At 43.5% G+C, this 17,674-nt stretch overlaps 1 protein-coding gene across 1 annotated transcript; it reads left to right on the top strand.

Annotated features, from left to right (window-relative positions):
- The first annotated feature begins 3,580 nt into the window (after positions 1 to 3,580).
- CCT7 (chaperonin containing TCP1 subunit 7) lies at positions 3,581 to 17,105 on the top strand. Its single transcript, XM_007952610.2, has 11 exons — positions 3,581 to 3,734; positions 5,154 to 5,260; positions 7,352 to 7,477; positions 8,528 to 8,580; positions 8,930 to 9,101; positions 11,657 to 11,821; positions 12,558 to 12,746; positions 14,696 to 14,793; positions 15,173 to 15,305; positions 15,797 to 16,003; positions 16,884 to 17,105. Exons 1-11 carry the CDS (start codon positions 3,707 to 3,709, stop codon positions 17,103 to 17,105), a joined length of 1,500 nt encoding a protein of 499 aa, XP_007950801.2. The 5' UTR covers positions 3,581 to 3,706.
- Positions 17,106 to 17,674: the final 569 nt, after the last annotated feature.

Genomic DNA, 17,674 nt, shown 5'->3' on the forward strand with positions numbered 1-17,674 from the left:
GGTGGTGCAGCTGGTTAAGTGCTCTACTGCTACTTGAAAGATTGGTGGTTCGAACCCACTCAGAGGGACTTGGGAAGACAGGACTGGTGATCTGCTTCTGAAAGGTCACTGTCTTGGAAATACTATGGAGCAGTTCTTTGCACACATAAGGTTACTATGAGTTGGGATCATCTCAGCAACTCACAATTTCAAGATGGGGGTGAGGAAAAATCCTACAAAACAATGATAAAGCAGCCTGTTGTATTGGTGAAAGAACCTGTTGAAGGTGGTAGGAAGGGATTGCATCTCAAGTTGGTTTTTTACTTAAGGTGTGATACTCCATCCAAGGCAGAGATGAACTCACCAGAGAAGATGTGAGGCCATCATAAAGAACAATTTAGCAGGACTGGGAGATGATGGGGTTTCCGTACAGGCCAGCTGAGGGGCAGAAAAGAATGCTGGGAGTATGTTGTTGTTGTTGTTGTTGTTGTTATGTGCCGTCGAGTCAGCCCTGACTCATAGCGACCCCTCCTTGGGTTTGCGAGGCAGTATCACTACGGAAGTAGAATTGCCCAACCTTCCTTCCGAGGAGTGGCTGGTGGGTTTGAACCGCCAGCCTTCTGGTGAGCAGGCAAGTGTCTTAACCACTATGCTACCAGAGCTCCTCTGGGAGTATAGAAAAGCCATTTCTTACCACCAGAACTGGAACACTACCAGGAAAAGTGTCCAAAGTACCAGACCTGGCCCTAGATTTAGGGGATTATTTGACAAGCATTCTTTTCAAAAAAAAATTTCAGAAAAATAAGTAATGTATGGGGTGTTCATTAGAAAAAAGTTCAAACAAAAATAAACAGTACAAAATACCGAAACCCTCTTGTACCCACTTTCTTACTCCTTAGAGTTTTTTGAGCATCCTCCAGGCACTTGTTATGTTTTTACATAGTTACATATTCTACTTGGCGCCTTTTAGCCATTTTCTACAAAGTACTTTTGTTTTTGATATTTTTAAAATGCAGATTGGACTATGCCATTCATCTGTTTAAAGCTTGTCCAGGACCCCCTTTTGTGGTAGACATACAATCTAAGCTTCTACTATGACCTACTGGTCTGTAGGTGTTCTGCTTCCTGCCTGCCTCTTCAACATTATTCCAGTCTCCTCCTGCTCTCGATACTCTCCAACTACACTGGGCAAATGGGTTGCACATTTTAAAGAATTGCCCAGTTAATATGGAGTCAGTGGGCCCTGTGGGTTGTTATCCTCTGTTCCTGGTATGTGAATTCTTTACTCCTTATTAAGTTGAGGTAGCTCTGTGCTTTCCTGTGCAGTAGACTAGGACAGTGGCTTTCAACATTTGTTAGACAATCCAAAGTAATTCTAAAGCACATTATACTATAGCATAGCATATAACTAAAGTGTTTCAGAATAATACCAACTACTATATGTTTTGCACGCATGAAAAAAAATTAGTTGTCAGCACTGATTTGGAAGACTTGGTCTGGTTTGTGAGCTTATCTCTGAAGCCTTAGGCTGGTGCTGAAAAACAGAACTCTGATTGGCTAAACTGAGGAATATCTGCTAATGGTCAGTGGAGCAAAGATAACTAAGCAGGCTCTTTAAAGCAAGCTGACGTTTTGCTGTAAGAATGCCCATATGTATAGTAGGGCTGCCAAGGAGCAAGGTTGTGATGGCTTCTTGGACACAGCCAGCTACCCTGAGGGAGCGAGTAGTTGGAGCTTTGGGCTTGGGACCATGGTTGCAGGGGACATCAAATTGGCATAACATAATACACAAAAACACTATTCTGCATCCTACTTTGGTGAGTAGTGACTGGGATCTTAAAAGCTTGCTAGCAGCCATTTAGATGCCACAATGGGTCTCTCCTCATCCAGAGCAAAGAATAATGAAGAAAACCAAAGACGCATGGAAACAATTAGTCCAAGGGACTGGTAGAGCATGTGATCCTCAGCTTATATGACCATGAGAACAGAAGAACTAGATGGTGCCTGGCTACCACTGTCAACCACTTCGAGAGGGATCGGTGCAGAAGATCCTGGATAGAGTGGGAGAACAATGAGGAACAAAACTCAAAATTACAAAAAAATAGACCAGGTTTACTGGTCTGATAGAGCCTGGTGAGACCCCTGAGGCTATGGCCCCTAGCCACCCTTCAGGTCTGAAATTGAACTCACTCCTGTAGCTGGAAGCCACAAACAATATACAGGCATATGGGGTGAACATTTACATCAAGTAGATACACTCCTTGGAGAGATCAGTAATGGGAGAACAGAAGGGCAGTGTTTGTACAGGGAGACAGCTCAGGGGTGGGGTTGGGGTGGAGTACATGGGAGGTAAGGACAAGGAAGAGATAACTATGGGGAGGGAGTGGGAATTGCAGTAGTGTCATGAGACAGAATGTGTATGAACTGCTGTATGGGAAATGAATTTGTTTTGTAAACTGTGGAAAATAAATTTGCTCTGTAAACTTTCAGGAGCTCTGGTAGCCTAGTGTCTAAGGCACTTGATTGCTAACCAAAAGGCTGGCGGTTCAAACCCACCAGCCACTCCTCAGAAGGAAGGTTGGGCAATCTACTTCCATAGTGATACTGCCTTGGAAACCCAAGGAAGGGTCGCTATGAGTCGGGTCTGACTCAGTGGCACATAACAACAACAACTGTAAACTTTCACCTAAATCACAATAAAAATTAAAGCCAATATTTCCTGTCTTTGCAGAGTTTTTAACCAAAACCAAACCCACTGCCATTGAGTTGATTCCAATTCATAGTGACCCCATTGGGTTTCCAAGGCTATATATCTTTATGGCAGTAGATTGCCTCATCTTCCTTCCACAGAGTAGTTGGTAGATTTGAACCACCAACCTTCTGGTGCCTGTTCTGGGAACTAATGCAAAATAGAGAAAAATATCTTTAGGGTCTCAGGCTGGAGATTAGTTACCAGGAAGCTTGTGCTTAAGAAGGAATGGAAATGTTGCATTATGAATTGGATTTGTTGTCATTTGTGAGGCAAGACAAATGTACTGTTTGTTTCTCTGTCTGTTTTCCTTGCTGTAGCTGAGCATCACTGGGAGAGGTGCTGGCCTGGGCATCTCCAGGACACCACTTGTAGCTGTTAGCACCTTGGGTTTTGCATCAGTGCCCCTCTGCTGCTTCAGGATGGAGTTGTTACGTGGACTAGGGGATGGTTTTTTTTTGAGTGAGTGGGGGCATGAACACAGAGCATAATCTGCTTCCTCCTGGGCTGTGACTGAATTTTCAGCACAGAAGTTGAAAGGTTCATTTAGCTGGATACCAGAGAGCACATTATTTGATTTGTTCTTTTAGTCTAGATCAGTGCTTCTCAAATCATTTTCCTTTCTAGTGCATCTGCAGAGTATGCTGTGGTCTTGGCAGTGTCTTTGGAGGTTGAGGCTGGTTGGGGAATGGATGTGGTAGAACTCAAGGGCTATAGTTTTAAAAAAGTCTCCAGATAATTCTGTTATAAGAGGTGGGAGCATTTTCCCCCCTCCTCCCACTTTGAGTCCCATCATAATAGATGATTATGCTAGGGCATATTAAAAGCTATCGATTGTTCTTTCTTCTTTAGCCCACACCAGTTATCCTGTTGAAAGAGGGGACTGATAGTTCCCAAGGCATTCCTCAGCTAGTAAGTAACATCAGTGCCTGCCAGGTGATTGCCGAGGCTGTCAGAACCACCCTGGGCCCTCGTGGCATGGACAAGCTCATTGTGGATGGCCGAGGTAAGTCTGCGGTTTTCTTAAGCCAGTCTGCAGGCATGAGACTGCTGTGGAGTGTTGAAGGCTGGAAGGAGTTGGCATAATACATCCTGTGCTTTTAAGATCTCTTCTGTAGGATCTCTAACTCTGAACTATTCCATTCTGTACATAATCCTGAATGTCTGGCCCTGTGGGAGTATAAGGGAGAAGATGGTCTTGGGAGCTTTATAAGGAGATACTACTTAGAACCATGGACTAGCAGGAATTGTCATGAATAGAACAGGCTAGTGAATTGTGAGTAGAACTAGCTCTCTGTGCTCTGAGAACTCAGAGAAGGCAGAGAGGACTTAGGGTTGGAGGCTTGAGGTAAACTTAGATAAGTAGAAGAAGGGACATTTCAGTGGTTAGGGATGTGAGGAGGAGTGAGCACAGAGCAGTGTGGTCCTAGCATTTTGGAGAGGCAGATGAGAACTGGCTGGATGGCTAGCGTGCGACCATAGTGTAGAGGGTCTGGGGATTCAGACCAGAGAGTTTGGCCTTCAGCTGCTACTCAGAACTCCACGTCACCTAATAGAACACATGTCAGAGAGTTGGAGGACTGTGAGGGCTAGAACCTCATGGCTGTGGTGCTGCAAAGTAGGTACTTTGGTGTCCACGTGTTCATAGCAGCAGCCCTGGCCTCTCAGATGTCTTGTTTAGCTCACTGGCTCACTGGAGTTTGGACTGAGAGCTGTCCACATCAAAGGATTTTGTGGGCACAAAGCAGTCTCTGAACTTGGATATTGGGCTACTCTGTAAGAGTGACAAGATCAGCTATTTCTCTTTGCCTTTTGTCGTTTCTAACAAGTTGCCTCAGGTCATTCCATTGTGTTATGAAGCCAAGACAGTGAGAAAATGCCCTCTTATGCTTCATTGGGGAGCTCTGGTAGCATAGTGGCTAAGGCACTTGACTGCTAATCAGAAGGCTGGTGGTTCAAACCCACCAGCCACTCCTCAGAGGACGATGGGGCAGTCTACTTCCGTAGTGATAACTGCCTCGGAAACCCAAGGAGGGGTCGCTATGAGTCAGGTCCAACTCGACGGCACATAACAACAACAACAATAACAACATGCTTCATTGTGTTTATTGATGTGTGAGATACTAGGATGAGGACTGTATTAAGAATCTAAATGGGTACTTGTTCTCATTTAAAAAAGAATGTTTTGTATATCTGATTGAGCTGTGCTAAGTGTTGTTCAAAGAGAAATAGGAGATCATGGTCTTTGGTGGCCCTTTATACACAGAGCTGAGTATGTATAAAAAGATCAGATTGTTACCCTTTCCCTTCTTTCCTGCCACGATCCCTTGTGCTTCATCCCAAGAAAATATACACAGGTTCTAGGCCCAACGAGAAGACAGAACTTAAAAAGGGGTTTTATATTTTTATATGTGTTCTTTTTAAGGTAAAGCAACAATTTCTAATGATGGAGCCACAATTCTGAAACTCCTTGATGTCGTGCATCCTGCAGCAAAGACTTTGGTGGACATTGCCAAGTCCCAAGATGCTGAGGTAGGAAAATAAATTGCAAAGTTACATGCTTGTAAAAATACTAAGATGGAATTATTAGTCTTGTAAAGTTCATGTGTTTAGCTTTTCTTATTCATTAGCATAGAGGTGAATGGCAGTGGTCTTTAGAGCTAAGCCTGCTGCCTGAGCTCTTAGGAGGGGCCTGTGTGCTATCATTCATGAACTGCTAGGAAAAGAATTTAACCTCTGATCTGTTTGTTACCTTACAACATGTGGGTAGGAATCCTAAGATTTCCAGTCCACCTTTTTTTAAAACCACTTTACACTGGAGTCTTGATAATAAATGTTGAGAATGACAGATTTGCATAGGATCTCTGGTGGCGTAGTACCTAAGGTATTTGACTGCTAACCAGAAGGCTGGCAGTTCAAACCCACCAGCTGCTCCTTGGAAGGAAGACTGAACAATCTACTTCCATGGAGATGTCACCTCGGAAACCCAAAGAGGAGTCGCTACGAGTTGGATTCGACTCGATGGCAGTGAGTTATAGAGTATGTGGAGTCCCTGGGTGGTTCAAATGGTAAAGCCCTTGACTGCTAGCCAAAAGGTTAGTGGTTTGAATCCATCAGGAGGTGCCTTGGAAGACAGGCCTAGTGATTTGTCTCCAAAGAGTCACGGCTTTTTCTATGGAATGGTTCCCCTCTGCACACATGGGATCACCATGATTCAGAATCATCTTGACAGCAACTAGCAACAACAGCATGCAATGTGTATATCCTGAAGTTTTTAAAAAGATTTATTAGGACCTGTATCCTAAAAAACTGGCTTATATAATTTTAAAGTGGGAAGAGCCTGAAATTGATCAGTTATTGTCTTCAACAAGGGAATAATATAATTTTATCGAGAAATCTGACAGTTCAAAGCCTTCCCCACAGTAAATCTGACAGTTCAAAGCCTTCCCCTTTTGCTTTTCTTAAGAACCTCTTACATTATACAGTGGACATAAGTAGAGTCAGAATTAAAAATAGGGTTTAGACCACATCATAGAGAATCATCATCTAAGATAGAATGTGGTTGTTGGTTGCCATCAAGTTGGTTCTGACTCAGGGCAGCATAGGTATAACAGAACCAAATATTTCCTAGTCTTCATGGTCGTTGTTAGGTTTGGACCCATTGTTGTGGCTGTTGTGTCAGTCTACCTCATTGAGGATTTTGCTTATTTTCACTGACCCTCTACTTTATCAAACAGGTTGTTCTTAGACTAAAAATTCTCATTGGCAGAAAGATTAGCAGATTTGTAATCTGTTCATTATAGTGTTTAACATATAAAGGACTTTGGCTAAAGGATGTTAGCTGGTCCTGGTTCTCCTTGACCCTGGACTTTATCAAACAGACTGTCCTTAGCAGACTAGAAATTCTCAGAGACATTTTTGGTTTGGCAAACAGTGTTCTTTGAGCATTTTCTGAATTGACTAACCTCAGAAGAGTTAGAACCTCAGTTGTACTATTTAGTTAATGTTTGGCTAGATATGTTACTTAATCTCTTTGAGCTTCAGGTTTCCTGGTAGACTATGCAACAGACTAGTAATCTGCATATTCCACCTAGTGTTTAACATAGAAAGGACTTTGGCTAAAGCACTGCAGTTGGTCCTGAGAGATTTGTTTTACTGAGATTTGGCTAGAAGATATCTTTTTGTGAACTTTTGCAGTACTTACTACTTAACAAATAGACTTTTTACAACCATGGTTATTTGAAATACCATCTCCTTTATTGTAAGCATGACAAGGACTGGCTTTAAATGTCACAGTGCCTTGTGCACAATACATTATTGGCTCAGTTAATTTTTATGTATGATTTCATATCCTAAGATAATCTGGTACTTCCAGTGAGCCCTTGTTGGAGAATGAGCCAGACCTTTGTAGCCTAGGACCATTTGACAAGATAGACATTTGTATACCATCATCTTTTTTCTATTTGTTGCAAAGGCCTATGTTTCCAGAAGGAAAAAAAAACAAAAAACTTGTAACCATTTAAACAATATACAGTTTGAATTAGTAGATTGCCTAAAAATGGAGTTTGGAGTCTTTATTCTCTGAACTTCAGAAAACATGCATTTCTTGCCATTCTCTTCCAGGTCGGTGATGGCACCACCTCAGTGACCCTCCTCGCTGCTGAGTTTCTTAAGCAGGTGAAACCGTATGTGGAGGAAGGTTTGCACCCCCAGATCATCATCCGAGCTTTCCGCACTGCCACCCAATTGGTATGGGAGTACTGGCTAACCTGGCCTTGTGCCTGGGTAGCTTCATACTTCTCATAGTGAGCATAGTACTTTAATGGGAATAACAAGGGACTGGGAGCTCTGGTGCTGCTATCGTTAAAGCATTGGGCTGCTAACTAAATGGTCAGCAGGGTTTGAACTCACCAGCCACTCCATGGGAGAAAGATGAGGCAGTCAGCTTCCATAAAGATTTACAGCCTTGAAAACCATATGGGGCAGTTCTGTTCCTACAGTGGCTCTGTGAGTCAGAATCGACTTCATGACAGTGACATTGGGGGGTTTTTTTTGTTTGTTTGTTTGGCAAACATGTTCTTTGAGCATTTTCTGAATTCTGCTCCCTACCTTGACCAACCTCAGAAGAGTTAGAACCTCAGTTGTACTATTTAGTTAATGTTTGGCTAGATATGTTATTTATCTCTAAGCTTCAGGTTTCCTGGTAAACTATGATTTGAGCTGGTAAATGTAAAGTGGCTAGCACCATGCCTGACATATCATGGGTCTCAGATCTAGCTCCTACTAACCATTCTGACCTTCATTCTGTGACCTGGAGCCAAGTTACTTCATACCTTTGTCTTTACTTTCTCCCTTCCCTATCATCTTTTCAGGGTGGTAACATTGAGATCATGTAAGAGGACTACTTTTGAAAAGCCATAAACTCTAATGTGCTAGAAGTTAGCATAGCTGCTTTTTAGTAAGCCGAGAATTTTGGATTACTCTGCTGTCACTATCCTGGTCTGTTTCCATTCCCACACTTTAGTCCATGACCTGCATCTCCTAAGGCTAGATGTGGGAAACACACAGATGGTTCTTCAAAACTGTACCTCTTCTAAGTTTCTGTCTAACTTTTAGGACTTTCTAAACTACAGGGTTTTATATTCTCAGCAGCTACAAGACGACCTAGGAATGTTTCAGCTGTGGAGTAGAAATGATTAATATTTGTAGGTTAACAGATTAGGGACTAGCGAGACATTTAGATCCACTTCTCCAGTTTACCTTTAGCATGAAAGATTCACACAGCTTCTGTTTTGGCAGGCAGTTAACAAAATCAAAGAGATTGCTGTGACCGTGAAGAAGGAAGATAAAGTGTAAGTTTGCCTTGGATTTTGTCTGAGCCTTGACCTCCTGCTGCCAAATTGAATGTAGAAGCAAGTTGTGATCTCTGTGTGGGCCTGGAGCTATTGGGGCCTTGCCAGATCCTTGTCTGCCCCAGTCTGCAGAGCACAAAAGAGGCTATAGACTGTAGTTAAAAGGCTGTCACACGTGAGGTCCTTGACCGTAGTCACCATCTGTCACTGATAATCTGCCCTGAAGATAAAGAAAGTGAAGTTGGAAGAACTGGTTTTAGCAGTAGAAGGGACACCACCTTCACCTTATAATAGAATCAGACAAGAAAGGTTTTCAAGGCCTGATGCATTTCCCACCCTTGTGTCCCAGGGAGCAGAGGAAGCTGTTGGAGAAGTGTGCCATGACTGCTCTGAGCTCCAAACTGATATCCCAGCAGAAAGCATTCTTTGCAAAGATGGTTGTTGATGCGGTGATGATGCTTGATGATTTGCTGCAGCTCAAAATGATTGGAATCAAGAAAGTGCAGGGTGGAGCCTTAGAGGTAAGCCAGCTGCTCCTCCTTAGGGGCCTAATGCTTTCATAGTGACCTTTCAGACAACTTGATGTAGGAGAAGTGGAGGGCACCTACTCATGTCTAAAGTCAAAAGTAAGTCTCCCCTACTTCCACCCTTGCCCCAGATGCAACCTCTGGCATCTGTTTCTTTGTGTATCTTTCCATAATTCCTTTGTGCATTTATAAGCATATATGTAAATACTGCTTTTTTTATATACATATCGGCACATACTGTTCTTTGAACTCAGCACTATCCAGTAGAACTTTCTGCAGTGGTGCAACTATTATATATATCTGCCCTGTCCAACAGAGTAGGCACTGTACATGTGTAGTTATTTAGAACTTGAAATGCAGCTAGGAGATGAATTTATAATTTTATTTACTTAAATTTTAATAGCAACACGTGGCTAGCAGCTACTGTATTGGACAGTACAACTCTAACACATTCTTTTTTTAATTAGTATCTGGAAACGTTCTTTGATATTGGTGCCTCCATGCTACTTTTGACCTTTTCTGATGTGTTTCCTTCTTGGGCTCTTCTTGCACTACTTCTTAACTATGCTCTGTGGTGACCTAAACTTGAAAAGATTTGGACAGGGGAAGATCCTTTTGAAATGTTATAGCCTAGCCCTTCATTTTTTGTTTCTGTCCTCCCAAATTGCATTGCTACTCTAACATTTTCCTTCCATTTCCTCTTGTCTTGTCACATATGAGAGACTAGTGGGCTGAGATTATATAGTAAAGCTATGAAGAATCTGAAGATCATCTGAGCCATCTTCCCATCTTTGGCCCCAAATACTAGTCATTTTTTAGTCTGTTTTCTACATTCTGGCTTATTGAACTTACTATATGTGCTCATTGCTTTAGTAGCAGTTTTTCCTTTTTATCTGGACCTTCCTTCTCTCAGAAACCCTTGAAAGATTGACATCTGCTGAACGAGAGGTCAGAACTAAGGATCTTACTGATGAGAAACCCAGGATCTCTAGCCCCACTTGTGTTTTTCTTAGGCTGCTCCACATTCATTAAAACTCTTTAACACAAAACCTGATGATCAGAATTCGATAACTGTTGGTGATGATTATCTACTTATTCTCAGGGTTAATTGAGAACCTCTTGATCTATATACTTAGTCCTCACCTCTTTTCTGTATGTAACTGCTACTGAGCTCATTGTCTTGTCCTCCAAATCTATAGCATTTCCTGCATTCCTTGTTCCAGTTGGTATCTCCAGTGTTTATTCAGTTACTTAAACTAGAAGTTTAGGGTCATCTTTGCAAGCCTTTTTTAAATACTCATAGCCTGTCAGTCACTGTTGTCTTATTTTACCCACTAATTTATTAATATATCTCTTCTATTCATTCCCAGGACCACAAGCACAGTGGCCATCCTTCCTCCGGTTTTGTGTCCTCTAAATCCATTTTACTTTCTGTTGCATGGTGAAGTTCCTCAGCTTACTCCATTGCATAAAGACTTTCTGTGGTTCCCCACTGCCTGCAGGATAAGAACTGGGACTTAGCAGAGCCTTTAAGGCCCTCCCAAGCTGGCCCAGGCCTGCCAGCTTTCATTCCTCCTCAGTGGCTGGCCCCTGCCCTGTCCTTTATGTTCTAGCAGTTTCACATAGCTTTTCATCCCTTGATTCCACAACACTGCCTCACAGCTCTTGGGAACACTCTTTTCTTCCTGTGCTCTACTTGACTAATTTTTGATCATCTGTCATGATTCAGCTTGGGCATCATCACCCTCTTTAGGAGGCCATGGATTTAAATTATCCAGCAAGTAAGAGTTGGGGGCAGTACTGTTTAGCAGTGGGCTATATACAGCATTGTAGGTTAAGAATTATAGTTAGCGCTGGCAGACCCCAGTGCTAAGGGTATTTTTTTTTTTTAATGGAAGGGGAAATGACTTGGTTATTTAGTAAGAGAGAGCCAAGATAAGTACCTATGTCTACTGATAATGCTGAGATCAGTCTCAAATGCAACATGTTCTCTATTACGTCTTGCTATGAAATCCAGACCACAGGAAGCACTATTATGGAACAAGGGCTTGAGAAGTGAGGAGCCAGGCTACAGCACACGTGCTGTGGTATGTGTATGTGTGTGTGCATTACAGGTAGGGGTTTGTGGAGGTGTTTGTTGTAGGACACTAAGAGGGTTGGGAGTTGGAAAACGAAAGGGGTCAGCATTGGACAGCCTCTGGCTCCTGTCCTGACAGTGTGTTTGAATACTTATGACATCCTCTTGTCTGTTGGCAAGTGCTTCGGAGGCCAGTCTTAGAGCACAGTCCAAAATGGCCTTTACTGTGCTTAGTCTCTGCAAACTGAATGATTTTCCTTCGCTAAAAGGACAACTACAATATGCTGTTTTGTTTTGTTAAATTGATTTTTCCTAACTTTTATGGTAATGGAAATACTTTGTTATAAAGACATGGTTCACTCCTTTAGGTTCACAGGAAGTGGGCATGCTCTAACCCAACAAATTGCTGGCCTGATTTCATTTCATGCTAGTACTGAACTGAAGTTTTTTTTTTTTGTTTTTTTTTTAACAGGAGTCCCAGTTGGTAGCTGGTGTTGCATTCAAGAAGACTTTCTCTTACGCTGGGTTTGAAATGCAACCCAAAAAGTACAATAATCCCATGATCGCTCTTTTAAATGTTGAGCTTGAGCTGAAAGCTGAGAAGGATAATGCTGAAGTTAGAGTCCACACAGTGGAGGTAGGCCCCACCAGCTGGCAGTGATGTGAAAATGGGCAGCTTCCTGGGCCAAACCCTTGTATCTTTAGGGCTGTCTTGGACCCAGCTTTGCTTCTCAAGCTTCTTGTGGGCCACTTTCTCTTCCTGACCCCAAAATATTGATGCCTAACTACTAGGCCTATTTCTTTTCTCACTCTGTACTCTTCTTTCCTGAGTGAACTCAACCTGAGAAAATTTGGATAGGGTAAGACCTGTTTGAAATGTTAGGCTGTGACCCCAGGGAGGGAGTAGATGGAGTACTCCAGCCACACAGCTTGCACAGTGTTGTGGTTCACTTTGTGTGGACACTTGTGAGCTCTTCTTCTAGATTGGGTTCAACACCACAGTGACGTCTGGCCCTCTCATTGATAGTACCAGGGCTGCCTCTGGAGGTAACAATGGTAACTCAGTTGTAAGCAGATGCTCTTAAGAAATGTGTCACTGGCACAGACTGGCCTTTGGGGAAAGGGTCTTGCCATTGGAAACTACGTGGGTACAGTGCCTCAGAGGAAGACTAGCACTCATCCAGACTAAATTGTTCCTCCCTCGGCAGCACCAGCCCTGGAGTAGCTCCCATCCCTGGGGTTACTATCCACTTTTGTGATCGAAGATTTTACCCCTATTAATTCTCAGATAAATCAGCTTGTTTGATTAGCCTACCATATATACTAATGTCTACCCTCAGAGGGTCCTCACCCTTCTCTGCATCTCTTTGTAGGATTATCAGGCAATTGTTGATGCCGAGTGGAACATTCTCTATGACAAATTAGAGAAGATTCATCATTCGGGAGCCAAAGTTGTCTTATCCAAACTCCCCATCGGGGATGTGGCCACCCAGTACTTTGCTGACAGGGACATGTTCTGTGCAGGCCGAGTGCCTGAAGAGGATCTGAAGAGGATGATGATGGTAACCAAACTTTCACAGGCTGCTGCTTGGACCTGGAGGGAAATTTTTTTTTTTTTTTTTCTTTCTTTCCTCCTCCTCTTTTTTTTAAATTAGGATTTGGGTGAAGATTTACAGAGTAAATTCACTTTTCATACAGCAGTTCACATATACTTTGTCTCATGTCATTGACCAAAATTTACAATGCAGCAGTTCCCCTCCCATTTCACCTGGAGGGAATATTTTTTTTTTTTTCCTTAGCCCAGGGATGATAGAGAGTACTGTAAGGTTGACATGTGATTTCCACTCTGTCCTTTCAGGTCTTTTTCTTTTTTATTTCTGCTGTGAAGGATTTCTTGGTTGAACTCTGCTTTCAAGCATGCTGTTAGACCCAATTCATTTCTAATGTGTGATGCTCAGTAATGAAAACTGCTTTAGTCTCATTGAAATAAGATAGGAAATAAGTCTTGTATGTGAGAGCTTAGCAGAAATGCTGTGATTAGCTGAACAAGTCCCAGTACTCATGCTTTTAGCCAATTTCTTTGCCTTTCTTCTTCTTCTTTTTTTTTTAAATTGTGATTTGGGTGAAGATTTACAGAGCAAATTCACTTTTCATACAGCAGTTCACATATACTTTGTCTCATGTCATTGACCATAGTTTACCACAATGCAACAGCTCCCCTCCCACTTCCTCCCCACAGTCACCTCTTCCCAGTGACCATCCCTCCATACTCTCCTGCGCCCTGAGCTGTCTCCCTGTGCATAAGCAGCCCTTCTTTCACCCATGATTGTTCTCTCCAGGGCGTGTGTCTACTTGAGGTAAATGTTTAACTCACATGCCTGTATTTTTGTTTGGCTGGAAAGCACAGGTGTGGGTTCAATTCTAGACCTGAAGGGCAGCTAGGGGCCATAGTCTCAGTGATTCCATCAGGTTTTATTGGACCAGCAAACCTGGTCCCCACCTTTTTTTTTTTTTTTTGCCTCCAAATGATTTTGAGTTTTGTTCCACATTGTTCTCCCTCTCTATTGAGGATCTCCTACATAGATCCCCTTCCAAGTGGATGACAGTAGTAGCCGGGCACCATCTAGTTCTTCTGGTCTCATAGTTGTATAGGTTGCAGATCAGATGGTGTACCAGTCACTAGGACTGATTGTTTCCCTTAATTTTGGTTTTCTTCTTTCTTCTTTGCTCTTGATGAGGAGAGAACCATCGTTGCATCTAGATGGCAGCTTGCTGGCTTTTAAAATCCCAGTCGCTACTTGCCAAAGTAGGAGGTGGAACAATGTTTTGTATAGTATGTTATGCCAATTGAGCTTGATGTCCCCTGCGACTATGGTCCCAAGCCTGCAGGTTCAACTACTCGGTCGCTCTGGGTAGCTGGCTGTGACCAAGCAATGACCACAACCTTGCTCCTTGTCAGCTCTACTGTATACCTGGGAATTCTGATCATTCACATAAACTTATAGGACCATTGTCTGCCAACCTATATATGATCTTGGATACACTCCCCATTTCATAGACATACCTAATCGTTTAGCCTGTCCACCTATCTATCCATCCATATACCCATGTTTGCCTTCACTTACAACTCAGTACTATATATTTTGCCTTTCTTCTTAAGCATCCTAAAAGATAGTTTTATGTGTAGACCACTCCTGGGTTCAATCCTGGGCCCAAAGCACTCTAATTTGCAGGAATGGGTGTTCAGTGAAGTGCCTGGAGGTCCCCATCTCCTTTTTACTGGGCCTGCTTGCCCTTTCTTTATTAGAGTTCTATTTTGTTTTCTGCTCTTTCATAGATGCTAAGGGTCTCTCTCAAGGGAGAGAGCAGTTCATTAGCACAGAGGACTTTGGGGGTACCATGGCAAAGTCCAGCATGGAAGTTGACTTTGAGGCTATGTAGCAAGAAATGTACTTCTGGCCCCATTGTGAACCTTCACTGTTAATGATTTTGCCTGCCTTGTGTTCCTCAGGCCTGTGGAGGCTCAATCCAGACCAGTGTGAATGCTCTGTCAGAAGATGTGCTCGGTCGCTGCCAGATCTTTGAAGAGACGCAGATTGGAGGCGAAAGGTGAGCCTTGGACCTGGGCTGCCTGTTGGCTGAGGTCTCCTGAGCCTTCCCTATATAACCAGGATCTGGCCTTCTGCCATTTTATGAGTGTGCCATACAGGATGTGCTATTCTTTTGTGGGGCACAGAGAGCTCAGATAGAGTTGTTGAGGAGGGAAGAAGGTCTAGTTGAGTTGAAAGTCTCAGTTCACAGTCTTATGCCTCAGTGGTACAGCCCCAGACTTTGCCAAGAAAAATGTCTTTAAGATGGGATTAGGGAACCCTGCTGAAGAACATCAGAGCAGCTGCTGAGTGGCAGGAGGGCCTGGCAGTGAGGTCAGAACATGGCAGGGTGATGACATAAAAGAGTTCATGTATGTATGTTTTGACTCTGGATGTAGGTACAATTTCTTCACTGGCTGCCCCAAGGCTAAGACTTGCACCATCATCCTCCGTGGTGGTGCTGAGCAGTTTATGGAGGAGACAGAGCGGTCTCTGCATGATGCCATCATGATCGTCAGGAGGGCCATCAAGGTAGTGGGCTGGTGGCTTCTTGCCTGAATGACTATGCATGTTCTATATTGTTAGCTAGTAAGATTCTGGATTTGTATGGTGATTCCTTCTCTATATAACAATCATTCCCTAGGTGGTATTCAGGGCCCTGATTTGCCCTATAAATCATAGAGAAACTGACCCTCAGTCTCAAAATTAGGTCATGCTGCTGCTGCCTTACAGGCTGAGGTTTAGTCTTGCTAACAAATTGGAGCTGGTATAGTCCACCATCCCAATTATTGTGCCAGTGGCTTTAAGCTGCAGGTGACCTTGAAGATGGTCAAAAACCATCAATTCACTGGGTTGAGAATAGGATATGCTAGATAGTGCTGGAAAGCAGGGGCCATGTCTGGGCTTCCTGGGTCTTGGGATGGGGGAGGAAATGAGGAATCACTCTCTTTCTGGCCTGGCCAGACTTGGCCATGGCTAGAACTTGAGCCAGGGGCATTAAGATGTGGGTCTGGTCTTTGCAGAATGACTCAGTGGTGGCTGGTGGAGGAGCCATTGAGATGGAACTCTCCAAATACTTGCGGGATTACTCAAGAACCATCCCAGGAAAACAGCAGCTGTTGATTGGGGCCTATGCCAAAGCCTTGGAGATTATCCCACGCCAGCTATGTGACAATGCTGGCTTTGATGCCACAAACATCCTTAACAAGCTACGGGCTCGGCATGCCCAGGTGGATCCTTCCTTTCCTTAGGGTCCAAGAGTTGGGTGCATGAGGCTGTATCTGAGTGTGTGCTGTGCTTAGACTGTGCTTGGCCAATTTTGTGGAGCTGGAACGTAACCCAGTACCATCTCGCTGTGCCTCTGAGGGCATAGGGGTAGCAGTGGACTTAGAGGTTCCAAGGATTTTTCAGTGCTTGTACCAAGACTGTGAGTGCTCCTCAAGGTCTGAAGTCAGACATTTATGAACAGAACCCTGAGGAACTTTGGAACCCTGTAACCTGGGTTCTAGCCAAGGCATCACCACTTCCAAGTTGTAGCCTTGGACTAGTTACTTGAACTTCTCTGAGAATTTAATTTTTCTATTAAATATGTCTTTCTAGTGCTCAGCACTGTGACAGCAGCACTCAGTGATGACCTTGTTGTTGTTTTTTTTTTTGACTTGTGTTAGAATTTTAAGTTAGTCACTTTACCTTTCTGTGTCTCAGTTACCTCAACTATAAAATGAGGACTAAGTTGAAGTGATGGTATGGTAAAATAAAGGACTGGAAAGTGTCTACGTTTTTGTTTCTTCTGAAAACCATTGTTTAGTATATGTAACTGAGGTGGCCTGAGGATGTCTCCACAAAACACAGCAGTTTGCCTGTGAAAGGACCCAGAGCTCATGTATAATGAGCATGTCCAGGGTTTGAAGGGCCTTGCTGGCAGGGGGGTGGAGTGGGAACAGGAGGGAGCACTGCAGGTTCCTATTGTGATGCCATAGGAGGACTTGTTTAGGTTAACACTCTTCAGAGTCAGCATTCTTAACAATTGCCGGGCTTTTTGAAGAATATGCAAGAATCAATTTAGCAGCAATTCCATATGACCTATTCTCTGTTTCCCTACTCTTTCAGGGGGGCATGTGGTATGGGGTGGACATCAACAACGAAGACATTGCTGACAACTTTGAGGCCTTTGTGTGGGAGCCAGCTATGGTGCGGATCAATGCCCTGACGGCAGCTTCTGAGGCTGCATGCCTCATTGTGTCTGTAGATGAAACCATCAAGAACCCCCGCTCAACTGTGGATGCTCCCCCACCAGGTGGCCGGGGCCGAGGCCATGGCCGCCCCCATTGAGAGAGATCACACCCGTCACACGATTGGCTGACAGTTTGGCTGCTGGGTGTGTATACTTTACTCTCCGTCTTGATTGATTGGTGTTACGAGGAAGGGATAGTAACGGGTCCACTCTGTTCTCACTGGAGGTTATTTAAATAAAACTTAAAAGTTATCTTTGCAAATTATTCAGGTGTAGTAATTTTACTTACAAATGTCTGACTGTTCAGAATTTTAGCTTTGCATGTACTCACTTAACAGGCAGAAAGGGTTTTCCCACCTGTTGGCCAAATTCCTCAACAGCCTCTAGTCACTGTTAAAGGCAGAGTGTGGGTTGACTCTTCGAAGCCTCCAAGCCTTGTTTTGGAAAGTAGAATCCAAGTAAGAGAAGCTTTTATTGATTTATAAAGGGGTCAGCTCCACGAGAGTGGCCCTTGTCTGTTTGCACTTTTAGTTCCAGAATTGTCTGGGAGGTATAGTGCTCCTTCCTTTAGTTTTTGTGACATCTTACTTAGCACAGGCCCGCCAGGCTGCCTGGCCTACCCATGCCCTGTTCTCATGGTTTATCTGGGTTTGGATAAATGCATTAT

The sequence above is a fragment of the Orycteropus afer genome, unplaced genomic scaffold (assembly GCF_000298275.1).
Source record: "Orycteropus afer afer isolate SDZICR_OR568_19922 unplaced genomic scaffold, OryAfe1.0 scaffold00354, whole genome shotgun sequence".
Classification (NCBI taxonomy): Eukaryota; Metazoa; Chordata; class Mammalia; order Tubulidentata; family Orycteropodidae; genus Orycteropus; species Orycteropus afer.